This window comes from Capsicum annuum, chromosome 4 (genome assembly GCF_002878395.1).
Source record: "Capsicum annuum cultivar UCD-10X-F1 chromosome 4, UCD10Xv1.1, whole genome shotgun sequence".
Lineage (NCBI taxonomy): Eukaryota > Viridiplantae > Streptophyta > Magnoliopsida > Solanales > Solanaceae > Capsicum > Capsicum annuum.
In genome coordinates, this window is record NC_061114.1 from 105,311,122 (window position 1) to 105,325,354 (window position 14,233).

At 37.2% G+C, this 14,233-nt stretch overlaps 1 protein-coding gene across 1 annotated transcript in view; it reads right to left on the bottom strand.

The window, feature by feature from the left end:
• Positions 1-7,423, bottom strand: part of LOC107867924 (universal stress protein A-like protein) — a 31,094-nt gene extending 23,671 nt beyond the window's left edge. The window contains exon 1 of the mRNA XM_016714418.2: positions 7,152-7,423. Coding sequence (XP_016569904.1) covers positions 7,152-7,329 — 178 coding nt within the window. The 5' untranslated portion in view covers positions 7,330-7,423. The remainder of the gene's footprint in view (positions 1-7,151) is intronic.
• Between the last annotated feature and the right edge of the window lie 6,810 nt (positions 7,424-14,233).

A 14,233-nucleotide genomic window follows, 5' to 3' on the forward strand; every position in this document is an offset into this window, starting at 1 on the left:
TATTCCCTTTTAGGACTCTCCTTCTTCCTTTTTTTTCCCCTATTTAAACAACATTATCCTTCCTTCTTCTCATCATAACAAAAGTTATCAATCACTGACAAAGGCTTTAAGTTTTCTTTACTTCTGAATTTGCAAGTAAGAAGAGTGAAGTTCTTGCACCATCAAGGTATGCTTACAACCTTATTCATCTTCTTTGAATTGTTAAACATGGAAAAGTAAGTTTGTGGTTGTTAAAGAAAATTCTCTCTTGTTTTTGCTTTAATCGGATTATAATTCCAAAGTCGAACTCTGGTGTGCATTGTTCTGGGTGAAGTCTGAGTAACCAATGTACTGAAGGCGAGAAAAGTTGTGATTAAATACAAATTTTTCACCATTATTGTGTTAAGAAGTGAAGATGCACACCAAGTGTTCGACAAAAGGTCAAAGTGAAGCCTGAAACTAAAAAGGGTTGGTGACGGCCTTAGCGGACCGTCGGACTTGCGACGGACCGTAAGTGGACCATCGCAAAGACGCCAAAGTTGATGTTCACTGGATAAGCTGCGACGGACGACATGGCGGACCGTCAGTAACCTGACGGACCGTCAGGTCAACCGTCGCAAGACTCTGAAATGCATGACACACTGGTTAAGGCCTGACGGTGAGTCCGGCGGACCGTCGCTGTCTCGACAAACCGTCAGACCTACCATCAAGCCACAGTTTCACTGTTTTAGATTGGCTTTGACCTGCAAACTGATTCCTTGATCCTTTTTCAGGTATTATGGCACGCAAACTCCCTTTGACCAGAGGTGGTGGTAGAGCACGCGGAAGAGGCGAGCCAGCTAGGAGTGAGGAAGCACCTGCCTTCAATACTCGACAACGATACAGGGCAATCCCCATACTCTCCAAGTCTGAAAAGGAGAGTGAGAGCAGCACTAGTAGTACCAGTTCGAACCCAGACAAGGAAGGGGTCAACACATCTAACCCCAACCCCGTTGAGGCAGAAGCTGGCCATGTTGAGACAAAAACTGAGGAGGAAACTGTGGTTAAGAGCAAAGACCCTCAAATGAGGGAGGCACTCAGGTGGCAAATTGAGGGATCAAATGACAAGTTCCTTGATGGACTGGAACCGACGGCGAGTAGGCCAATCTCCGAAGAATACCAAATAATAACGAGTGAGTTGCACGAATATCCAAAACTGGAGCGCAGTTCAATAAGTATGAGTTGACATGGATGAACAAGCCTCTTGGTTCTTATCAACCGAATCTGGTAAGGAAGTTTTTTGCCAACTATTTGGCACTAATAGAGAAAGATTGTCCCAAAGGCACGAAGATCTCAACTTGCCAAACAGAGAATCAGTCCCGGTGAGAGGAGTTAACATTGACATATCGTCTCGAACAATCAACAGGATTTTGTTTGGGCCCGACTCTGACTGCGGTTCCTGATCTTGAGTATCGTCTGACTTCGGCATCGACTCAAAGGCCGTGGTTGTCTGGGCTACTGACTGATGATGGCAACCCTGCCTGCGCAACCAACCCGAAAGAGCGCATTGCTAAGTCCTCCCTTAGCTTCCGAGCTAAGCTCTGGTGGGCCATTGATCGGTTAAGGTTGATGCCAACAGGAGGTGATGCCAATTTGGATAGTCACAGGGTTGTGCTGGTGGCTAGTTTAATTGCAGGGCTGAAGATCGATTTCGGCCAAATCATTGCTGATGAAATGTTCGTGAGAGCACACAAAGTGGCAAGCGCACTACTGTTCCCGTGTTTGATCACGGAGCTATGCAGGCGGGCTAATGTGCCTCTGATTCGAGGAGTTGATAACGCAGTTCGGGCTACACATAGGCAAGATATTGAGAAATCAAAAAATAACTCGAAGTTTGAGATGCGAGTCACCAAACCTCCAACCCACCAGACACAGTCAACACCAGCCCCCGATACTTCCGAAGTTCCCACAGGTATGCCATTGCCCATCACTACTTATGTGTCGCCTGATTATGTGCCGCCCAGTACATCTGCAGGATCAAAATCTATGCCACCAATGGGTGGGACAAATTATTCGGAGTACAGGTTAACGCAGGAAAATTTTGCCAAGTCGGTTAAGCTATTGGTGGCACAAATTATTCGGAGTACAGGTTAACGCAGGAAAATTTTGCCAAGTCGGTTAAGCTGCAGAAGAAGTTTAAAAAGCAGCTAGACACATGGGCTTCGCAATTCAAGCCTTTTGTTGATCAAATTGTGGCTGAGGCAATCCGTCAATTTCAAAACATTCAGATTAGGATGAACCACATGGAAGAAAGAATCAACAAAAGGCTGGTTGTGATGTCCATTCCGGATCTTGCTAAGTTCATGGCAGAATTTAAACAAGCACAAGCGGACATAGTAGAGTTGAAAAGCAAGCAACCACAGCAGCCTGCTTTTTACCCTGCTTTTGATAAGCGATGAAGATGAAGGTATTGTTGACTTGAAGGAGAAGCCATTGAAATACAAAGGAAAGAAGGCGGATGAAAGTGCAGAGAAAAGCACGGATAGAAAAGCTGCCAGAAGGAGAAGACGAGAAGCAATGACACTGGAAGAGAGAGAAGATTATGATATGAGAAAAGCTGCAAAAAGATCGAGGAGAGATGAAGAGAAAAGAAGGAAGAAAGCAGAAGATAAAGTTGCTGGAGTTTCTACCAATTCTGCCCTAGCAAGGGGGCCACCCAGCTCGAGATGTGATACCTCCAATTTCGAAGGAAGAGATTGTGAGTACCCCTACCACCATAGAGGCCAATGTTGCTACAGGTGAGGCCATTGGAGCCTCACCACATTTCACTGATGCCTCGTCTGAATAAGAGGCTTTACAAGTATTCCTCTCCTCTGTACTATCTTTATATGCATTGAGGACAACGCATTTATTTTATGTGGGGGTGGGTGTACTTGTACCACGGGGGTTTTTGTTACCTATGCTCTTTTCCTCCCGTGTGCTATCTAGTAGAACCGACATGTCTAGAATTGCATTTTCTTTTCTTAGGTTGTGATGTAAATATCCATTTGTTAATGTTTATTTATGAAGTGTCTTTTATTTTAGCATCTTGTTGTATATATGGAGGACGAATGACTTTGGCATAAGGCTATGAGCATATTTGTATAACTATTTTTTCTTGTCGTTTAGCATATGTTGAACAACCTTTGGTGATTCTGTAATTGGCATTAGGATGTAAAATATGCATGATCATGTGATGGAAATCCTAAGAGTAGTAGAATGAGTTTGACTTAATTGCTTATGTATGCGAGTATTTGTGTTAGTTCTTGCATAGTGTAATACCTAGAACTTGCCCGGTTCATTGATGTTGTTTTGGGGTTGATTCAATAGGATAGGATAGCAGACCTCCTTTTATCTTCAGTCCACTTAGCCTAAATAATTGACCCGCCAAAAAGATTTTACCATTTTTGAACCCTTTTTGAGCTTATGTTAGTTTTTTTTCTTCATTACCAATAACTCTAAATTAACTCTCTTTAAGTTGTTGACACCGGACTTTGGCCTTGGTCCAACATTGGGCATTGTGCACCTTAACTTAAGCAAAACACCTAAGTTGAAGGTGGCTACTATCAAGATATTAGCAGTTTAACGAAAAGGAGATTTAGAAATAAAAGGAAGCATTTGGCCCTAATCTGTATAAGATATTGTGCACCTCTACTTACTGCATCAGCATAAGTTGAGGGTGGTTGATACTGCTAAAGAAAAAAAAAAAGGTGTTCTGGCGAAGTGTGAATGAATGATAGAATTGTAAGTGAGCTGGCAAAGTAGTAGCCTTGGTGAGTAGAATTCAAGGGCAAAGAGAGTAAGTCTGAATGTTGAGTCACTTTTCCTAAAATTTGTCCTCACCTAACCTCGGAGCCTCATTACAAGCCTGAAAAAGACCTGTTTGATCTTTGTGAATCAACCATAAGGGAGCATTAGATGATAAGGGCAAGCCTATGGGTGTGTATGCTATGTTTGTAACTTCTTTGATGAGTGTGAGAGTCTACATTTTTGTCCACAAAATATAATGAGTGGCGGATTTCATTGACTGTGAGGGCAACTTGAGTTACACTTAGTTTTACTGATTTCTGCGGGATCTTATATCCATGTTTGTGTGTATGTGCTGAAATATAAACAATGCCGATTATAGATCCTGATGTGTTTAGCTCTTGTGAGTAAAACGGCAAGTGAATAATTGTGTAAAATCTAGTTCAGTAGTCGATTGCCTGTCATTGTATTGTTCATGGATGCAATTTGGTGCTGAGTTCCTTGAGACAAGCAATTGTCTTAAGTTGAGGGTGTTGATGTTCCGACTTTTGATGGAACATTTTACATCTTTTTCAAAGGATAATTGTATGTTTTCAAGCAACTAATGTTGTATTTAATACTGGATTTGAGTGTTTTCAGGTTAAAGAGTCAGATGAAGGAAAGACTCGGAAAAATAGCAGAAAAAGGCTACTGACAGTCAAACTGGCGTCAACCGTGCGACGGACCGCCAGGGTGGCCGTCAAAGTAAAACAAAAGGGAGCAATTGAGTGGTCTCTGCGACGGTCCAAGTTGTGGACCATCAACCATCCGACGGACGCCGACTTGGCCGTCGGGACGAAACAGAACATGACATCTTGGAGGATTAAGCAACGGACCGCCAGGCCAGCGACGGCCCGCCAACATGACCGTCAACCCTTAACAGAACCTGACATTTTGGGACCACCAGTGACGGTCCACACGACGGACCATCAGGCTTCCGACGGGCCGTCAGGCCGACCGTCGAACTTGGGCGCGGCTTTTCTGAGTTCGAATTTTAAATCCTCTGTACTTGGGAACATATAAATACCCAGTTTAGGTTTTATTTAGTATCTTTTATCATATTTCCATCTTTGAAACACATTGTAACGTAGTATTCTCTGAGACTCAAGCTAGAATTGTGGATCTAATCATTTTATTCTCATTCTCTTTTGAAGATTCAAGAACAATTCTTGTGATTTTTATGAGTAATTTCTGAATTTATTTATGAGAAACATAATGAATTCTTCTTCTATTGAGATGTGTGGCTAAGCTCCCATAACTAGGGTTATGGGAGCCTTGATGTGAATAGCAGATTGGGGTTGTGAAAACATTTGATTTCCATGGTTAACTGAAGTTGTATAAACCCTTCTTCATAATAATGACATTTCTTGGTTGCAAACTTGAAGGGTGAGCCCAAGAACATCACTTGTTCGAATAGAAAAGTGTTTGTTGGGAAAAGGAGAGGTTTACATGGAATCTAAGGGTTTTAACCTTTAGGTTAAAGGTCGATGCCTTGACGGAATCAACCCACATGAGAGAATAGTTGAATAAATTAACACATCCTTTAGGTTCGAGAGAATTGAAGGATAATCTACTCATTTAGGTTGAGAGACAAATAGGTAAATTATAGGATTCAATAACTCTTGCAATTGAAGTGATTAATCGTAAATTCAAAATAATTCACAACCCTAGCTGCTTGAACATCTCGGTAACCACTCTAGTTTGTCTACTCTCATTGAATTATTATTTGCAATAAGAATCACTGTCTGGAACATTTTCTGTTACAAATAGCGAGATACAATTTACAAATCAAAACCCCCATTTAATTCGGAACATTTGATCAACGGTCTAGTAACAACCACAATACTTAGTGAACACAGTATTCCCTGTGAGATTCGACCTCAACCTAGTTGGGCTATATATTTGACAATGATCGCTTACTCTTTCGTAAGAGAGGTGTAATTTGGGCATATCAATGTTTACAAACTGAAGCCCGATCGTACTAAGATTTTGTTATATGCATCATGTATGTCTAAGTTGCTCGGACTCAGGTGTGGGTATTCGATACGGGTATGGAACTAGAGTTCGGATCCTTCGCGGTCTCAATTTAAAGATTCGGGGATATGGATGTAGGGATGGATACGGGTGCGGGGATTCGGCGAAAAATAATTTAAATATCTAAAAATAGAGTTATAAAACATAAATTATGAGATGTTATGTGGAAAACTTGAGGAGAAAATATTGTTTAAGAAGAAATCCTGGAAGTAGATAAAAAGAAAAGCAATAACATAGAACTTCTATATACAAGGTATTCCATTTTCTTCAATTTCACCTTAGCTTTAGTTTTGATTACAGAATTTATTAAATTTGTCCGAACTTTCCCAGTCGATTTTGGTCAAAGTACCCAAAATCGGTTGACCAGATTGGGTACAGATCCCACACCCACACCCATGTCGTGTCGACACGGGTGCGGCACCGAAAGTAAAGAGTCCAAGTAACTTAGATGTATGTAAGGATGGCAACCCATAGAAAAACATGGCTATAGCAAATGCTCCAGAACCAGATAAAACAACTGATCTCTGCATTTGCCCAACTAAATCCAAAGCCGGGAATGATTTCCCAAGGCAACTTGAAATTTCCACATATTTTGAATGTAACTTCAAAATGATATAAATATAAGCACAAAATGTAAAAGAAAAAGAAATACACAAAATTGAACTTTTCTGGTATTGAACCCTTTTTGTTGCTATCACGAAAAGAGTAAACTTCATCTTTTCTCTTCTAGAATAGCCTATTAAGCTTAACAGCTTTCCGCCCCATCCAATTCTATGAATAAGGATCATGGTAGCCTTCAAAAATGACTCTTTGGCCTTTAGACTCACTTTGACAACATCACCCTTAAAGTGACAAGGGGATTAGCCACAGCAAGTGGAAAGACAAGGCTTCACATTGCTCATTCTACTCAATGGCTTATATCACAAAAGCAAACATATGCACCGTTTTGCACCAGTTTGAATCCCTAGCCTACTGCTTCCCAGTTGACCCTTCTTATCCCCCTCTTAACAATGCAAAAGAAAAACAACTATGCAACAAAAAGGCTAGGTCATTGCTGGACTCGTGGCTTAATCAGAACTCATGGACGTGGAAAGCTGAGAATCCCAATATAGTGATATCTAGGTCAAAACTTATGCATCAAAATGGCTGTGTCAGTGTTGCAGTATCTGGACTAATGGAAACGGGGAATCTCGATATTAGGTCAAATACCAGAACTAAAGCCTTCAGCACCAAATAAAATTACATATAAATCACTTCGATACACAGAAACAAGAAGTAAACATCAAATTAGTTTGTCAGTATAAACACACACACAAGAGAGAGAGAAAGCAAACCATCTTCATCGGGAACTTGGACATGAAGGAAAAGGAGTTTGAAACCAGAAGTGTTGGAACGAACGATCTTGTTAAGAGTCCACTCGAATGCTCCTTTACTGCTAATGGAAGCATGTGGATAACCGTTGATCGTCGACTCACTCACTGCTACCATCACCAGAGTTGACTCGCCTTCCATCCCTACCTCGCCTTCAATCAATCACCCCCTACTGATTTTCGGGAGTTTTTGTAATTTATAATATTCTTTCAGCATCATAATTTACTATAAAACTATAGTAAGCTATTGGCCATTGAAATTTATATTATTTTTTTATCTAAATTTTTGTAACATTAATAGTCAAGTATATTTTAAAAAAATTTAAATTTTTAATTATTATAATTTATAAAAAAAATTCTTTTATTTTAATTTAAGTGACATTGATATAATTTCAAGAGTCAATCAATTATTATGATTAAAGTAGCGAAGCAGACATGTCTTAAATGACTTATAATAACTTACTAGAAATGATATAAAAAATAATTGTGAAAAAAATTAACCATACCTCATATAAGAAGTCAATTTAATTTAAAACATCAATAGTCAATTTATCTTTTTTTTATTTATTCTATTTTTTATTAAATATTACTAATTTTTTTAATATTTAGATGACTTATAGTAATTAATTAGAAATGAAATAGTAAAATTATAGGTGAAGCAGCTGAAGCAAAAATGTCATAAATATTTATTTTATTTTTTAATAAATATTATTAATTTTTTAATATATAAATGACATATAATAACTAATTAGGGATGATATAGTAAAATTCCGGAGTAAGCAGGCACATCGACGAAGAGTTGTCTACTTCACTCTTCTATATAATACTAATACTCCCTCCATTTTAAAAAGAATGACCTACTTTGACTTGACACAAGGTTTAAGAAAATAAAGAAGACTTTTAAATCTTGTGGCTTTAAATTAAAGTTATGTCAAATGTACCAAAATGCCCTTTAATCTTGTGGTTCTAAACATATCGTGTGAAAAGTTGAAATTAAAGTATTGCCAAAAAGGGAAAACGGTCATTCTTTTTTAAACGGACTAAAAAGAAAAATAGGTCATTCTTTTTTAAACGGGGGAGTACTAAATAGTCAAATGAACTATCTACAACAACTCCCATAATTTTAAATTAAATTACAAAACATATCAAAATTAGGCATGTGTATCTCGGATACACAGGCACACATATATTTGGGATTGTGTAAGACTGTGCATTCGAGATTGTGTATCTAGGACTTAAAATATCTACATATCAAATTGTATTTATGTGTAGATATACTTTCAAAAATCATACACAAAACTAACAGCAACCACTGTCCCTCATCTCTTTTTCTGATGAAACCGAATTTATATTTTTATGACAACCACAATGGACCACCACTGCACCATCATACCCATTGAAATACCATTTAAACTCTAACGCCCCCTTACCTCGTTCTCTCCCTGATCTTCTCTGATAGATTTAGATCGTTCCAGATCCAAAAGTGATGGTGACTTAGTTGGAGTTAGCGAGGGTGGTAGTTGTTTTTCCTAGATCATGATAGTAACAGAGGAGAAAATGAGGCGACATTGGGTGGTGGTTCTAGTGGAGATTCAGATATGACTAGGGTACTTGGACGACAAAAAAATAGAGAACATAGATGGAGGTGGTGGAGCAGTGGTTTGGATTCACGAAAAAAATAAGAATGAAGGGTTAATGGCCGATGAATTCACACAATTTATCGTGTGTATCTGAGATATATCCAACTGTTGTCTTGTGTATCTGGGAAATTATTTTGGTTTACTGATAAAAATTATGTCTTGATTATATTTTCTAAAAATATAGTCAAATTTCCCTACACATAATTTTAAGATCTCCTTTCCGCTTTTACTCTTCCTTCTTTTGCTTTAAAAAACGTGTTCTTCAATTTTCCTCTTCTTTCTTAATTCGCTTTTATTTTAAATGGTTTTCCTTTTAACCTTTTTTATTATCATTGTATTCGAATAACTTTTTATGTTTAGTTTTTAACTTTTTTTATGGTTGTTCACTAACTTTTTTCATTAGTGTGTTCGAAGAGCTTTACACTTCTATAATATATAATTGATAGCAGTTTTACAATAAAGAAAGGTCAACACCTACAATCTTAAAATTCTAAATCCGTCACTAATTCTTCTTAAGCGACCTTTTTTTCTCTTCCTCAAAAATCACCCCCACCTCTCCCCACCCTCCACCCCCCAAAAAAAACTTCTCAGACCCTCACTCCAATCAATATCTTCTCCTCAAATCACACAGTATCTATTATTGCTCATAAATTACATCATCTATTTTTTATGTAAATTACATTTTCTCCGTAAAAACAAAAATATATATAAAACAATAAATCTAATTGTATCTAATAACAAAGGCATTACCGTCATGTGTCCGCATCGCAGAAAAATAATATTAAAAATTTTAAAAATTAAAATTTAAAATTTGAATAATCCTACATGGTTACAACTTCTCCTCTTTATCTTATTAATTAAAGGAATAAAAATATAAATTAATTGATGTTGCCTAACTTTTTCATTCCACATTTGTACATTTTCCTAACTTCTCCTTTCACACAATCACTTTCATAACTGGCGGAAGATCATTGGCACTACAACTAGAAATGAGATTATGATGATTTTTTTTGTTGTTGAAAAATAGAAAATTAACGTTAATTTTAATTGTTGTTGTTTCTTCTTTTTATTCTTTAATTATTATTTTTATGTGGATCAACTTTTTATATATTAGACTAGATAACATCATGAGACATTAACTCATGTTTCTTCTCCTTTTTTTATGTTATTCTGTGAAATGGACTCATGAAAAAAGAAGTATCAATTTATTAACAGTGATAAACATTTGGAAAGAATTTTACGTATATCTTTCTTTAAAAAAGTTTACATTATTATGTGAAATGTATTTGTTTTATCATATATTATATAAGTTTTTCTTTTTTCTTTTGATTACCAGAAGGGTGATGTTTTGCAGTATTTTAATTATTTATTTTGATTTTACAGTAGCTTGGTGCATAGCAAATCTTACAATAGATTGGAGGTAATCTGTTCATGAAATAAAGTCAAAGAAATTTATATTATTATCTATATACTATTTTCAATATTAGTTCTTTAAAAATTATATATTAGTATTTTCAATAAAAATTGATGGGTATTTATAATCAAGGCACATCAAATATAATTTTGATTTGCTTTAGAAACTACTTTTAAAAAAAAATTCTATTGAAGTTTCACGGGTTAAAGGATTGAAAGAATAATCTGAACAAATGATATTGCACTTACACTGAATACAAAGAATGTCTCACATGAACCAATTAATCAAAAAGTAAAAGTTCTGAATTTTTATTTCCAAACAGGTAATGTCTGTCAGAATCAATTTTTTGTCCTATAAAGTATTAAATTTATATTTTTCACAAAAATTTATATTTTTCACAAATTTTTGTTCTTAGGTATATTGCATAAATAACTAACTTCTATCAATATTCTACGACATGAGAAAAATAAAAGTAATCTGATGTCAATTTGATATCAAAAATTTTAAAATGATGGAGTTGAATCTGATTGATTTGTTCTACATAGAGAACCTGCAGAAAAAAGGGAACAGTATATATCAGTTATTTTTACTTATGAACTTTTTAAAATTCTGATCGTAGGCAAGGATACATCAACTACATATGTTTCTAAGTAGTCGTTTGGCCGTGAAAAGGTTTTACTTTTTTCCGAAAAATTATTTCACTTTAGTGAAAAAAGTGAAGTTTTGGCCATGAAAATTTCAAATATAATTTCGGAATTGTATTTGAAAAAGTGAAACAGGTTTTATTTGTTTTCACTCATACTTTTCTGACAAAATTTCAAAAACAACTTTAACTTATATTCATGGTCAAACACAACTCCAACTTCAACTCCAACTCCGAAAAATTATAATTTTCATGGCCAAAAATGGCCTAAGTATTCAAATGTCTTATCTAATATAATGATTGAATAGTTGTTTTTAATAATCCTTCATTTTATGAAGCATCATGCGAAATAATTTGAATATGTATGCGTTGACAATAATCTATATACATGTATGCTGATTAACTTATTAATTCAATAGATAAATTATCTTAATTTAGTTTGAAAAATAAAAACATTTCTATAAACAAAAATACTATATAAAACAAATAGAGGCAATATTAGAGAGAGAAGTCCTCCATCTTTCTAATCTTTTCTTTCCCTGCTATTTTCTTTTCTCTTTTCTGATGCTGCTTTCACCGTTAATGGATTCCAAACCTTCCTACAAAGATGTTGTCTCCAACTCCATCTCTTCTCCAGATCACCAAATGCTTTGTTCTGATTTTGATTCTAATTTAAACAATACCAACGATGATTAGATAACCTTTACTCTGGATGAAAAACTCTAAATTTACAGTCCCTGGAAATTCTCCGTTATCCTTAAGGTATTTGGGGATAATCTCACGAATCAATATCTTCGTACCAAATTAAATGCCCTTTGGAAACTTTCAGAACCGATGTGCTTAATTGATCTGGGTTATGGTTTCTTCACTGCAAAATTCAAAGGTAGAGATAGTCAAGATATCGATTTGCAAGGGGGTCCCTAGTTTGTGGCTGGTAGCTTCATCTTCGTCCATAAAGGGGAGCCCAATTTCATCCCGAGTACCTTCAAAATTGACTCCACAAAAATTTAGGTTTGTCTACCCCAACTACCAATTGAATTCTATGATTGATCCATTCTTGAACGTATTGGACGGAAGATAAGAATTCTTCTCAAAGTTGATGCATGTACATCCTCTACAATTCGAGGTCGGTATGCTCGAATTTGTGATCAAGTTAAACTAGGTAGGTTGGTTAAAACCTCAATGATCATCGACAACCATAGACAGCAACTTGTGTATGAAGGTTAAAAATTCTCTGTAAAATCTGCAGTTGTTTGGGTCACCTTGCTACCTCTTGTCCAGAGAAACGGGAAGTCTCCCTTCGGCGAATCCCTCTTCTCCGACCATCATTCCTGTGAATACTGCTCCGAAGGAAGAATGGCAAACAGTGTTTTTTATAAGAAAATGATCCGGTAATAAATTCTCTGTCACAACGGTCTCTCCGACAAACTCTGATCGAGGTAAAGGTGTTTTTTTGTTTACCCCAGGTAAGTCCCCTAACTCTCTTCCCCCAACGCAGCAGCTTTCCTAAACGGCGGCACATCCCCACCTCTAGGGCATCTTTCTGTTGTTGGGTTGCCCCGGGTCAACTTAGTTACTGAGACTTTTCAGCCTATTTGGGCCAGCCTACTATTTCCCCTCCCATTAAGGCCTCGAGACCAATTACTACTAATTTTATCAAGTCTTTTACTCCTCATTTGGGCTTAAACCTAAGGCCCAGTCTTGTACCAAGCCCAATTACCACTCCCCCAAAACCCGTTACTAATCCATCATCTATTATTTCTTTACTACTCTCCTTCTTTAATAGCTACTAATACCTCTGTTCCTTTATCTTTTAATAATGAAATGGAAATACAACTTTTAGATGGGGCCCACCCCTCTTGTCAAATAATTACTTCTCTCAAGCCTTGTAATTCCACTCTCACGGCGTCAATACCTTCCTCTTCTCCAACAAATTTGATGGCCAGTAATCTTGCAACAAACAAGGCTTTAAATGCCACTAAGTTGTCCAAAGGTGAAGCTCTCCACCTCTCTACTTCACTCCTTAATATTAACAACAATGAAGCTGTCATGCAATGCTCAACTTTTAAACTCAATGGCCTCCCCTCCACTTAGAACATAATCACTCTAACTTTCGCCCTTCTTTCCCAATCTTACATGCCAGCTTCTTGGCTAAAAGTTTGCCTGACCGGCTACTCAGTCCCTTTCTATCTTCTACTGGAGGGCACTCCGATTACCATACTAATTCAGGACCCTAGTTACTTGGCTCTTCTGGCCATGGAGTACCTCAAACAAGTCCTTTGGAATTACGGGTCCAATGTGTGGATAGCCACCCTCATGCAAATCATTAGTCCTTCCTTCCAGGGGGAGCTCACTCCATCAATCATATCGAAGATGATGAACCTCACTAGCTCGAGCCTCCCCTTCTTACTACCACCCAATTCTTTTATTCTTTTTATGGGTCCTCTTTTTGTGAGACACAATGGGGACGACCCCTTACCCCCATTGATGATCCCCCAGAACCAACCATCTTTAAATCATTTCTTGAGCCAGGTAGTGTTGTAAAGGAAAAAAACACTAGAAGTTCTAAGAGAGAGCAACAGGGAAATGAAGGCCCTTCTAGTCCAACTGAGGATACCAAGAACAGATGTTCTCACTTTGAAAAGGTCTGTAAACCTGGTATTCGAAGGGCTTACTCAGAAATTGACTGTCGTCCTCCTCCCTATGGATATCTCTAGGGTAGAAATAGGAATAGGGTTGCCAAACCCTATGACAGGGGATTTTTACAAAGCAAAGCTCTCTCCACTCTCCACGAAAAGAAAGAACATGGATCTTTCAGGTCCATCTGTGTTATTAGGAAAGGGGAAAGCAATCCTTACAGGGAAGTCCCTTGTAGGTATCTATCAGCCTTCTATCCTAGCTCTTCTCGAAACTCGAATGACTGATCAGAGACACTTAGCTGATGAATTAGGTTTCTCTTGCTTTCTCCAGTCTTCTGCCAATGGTTCTTCAGGAAGAATAGTTCTCTTTTGTAAGGATGATACCGTTTCTATTAAGGACATCTCTATTTCCACCCAAGCAATCTATGCCACTGTTAAAGTCAGTTCCCCTCTTTCCTGTTGGATTTTAAGTATTATTTATGCTAGTAATATTTTTTCAGTTTGAAGGACCCTTTGGGACCAGCTGATGTGTATAGTTGACTCTCTAAGAACTCTTGATAGTAATAGTTGGCTTATTGGTGGTGACTTTAATGAATTACTGGCTGCGTCGGATAAATTTAGGGGAAATAGTATCAACTACTTTAGAACTTCCATCTTTAGAGACTGTTTGAACCACTGTAAGTTTCTAGACCTTGGGTTCAGAGGAAGTA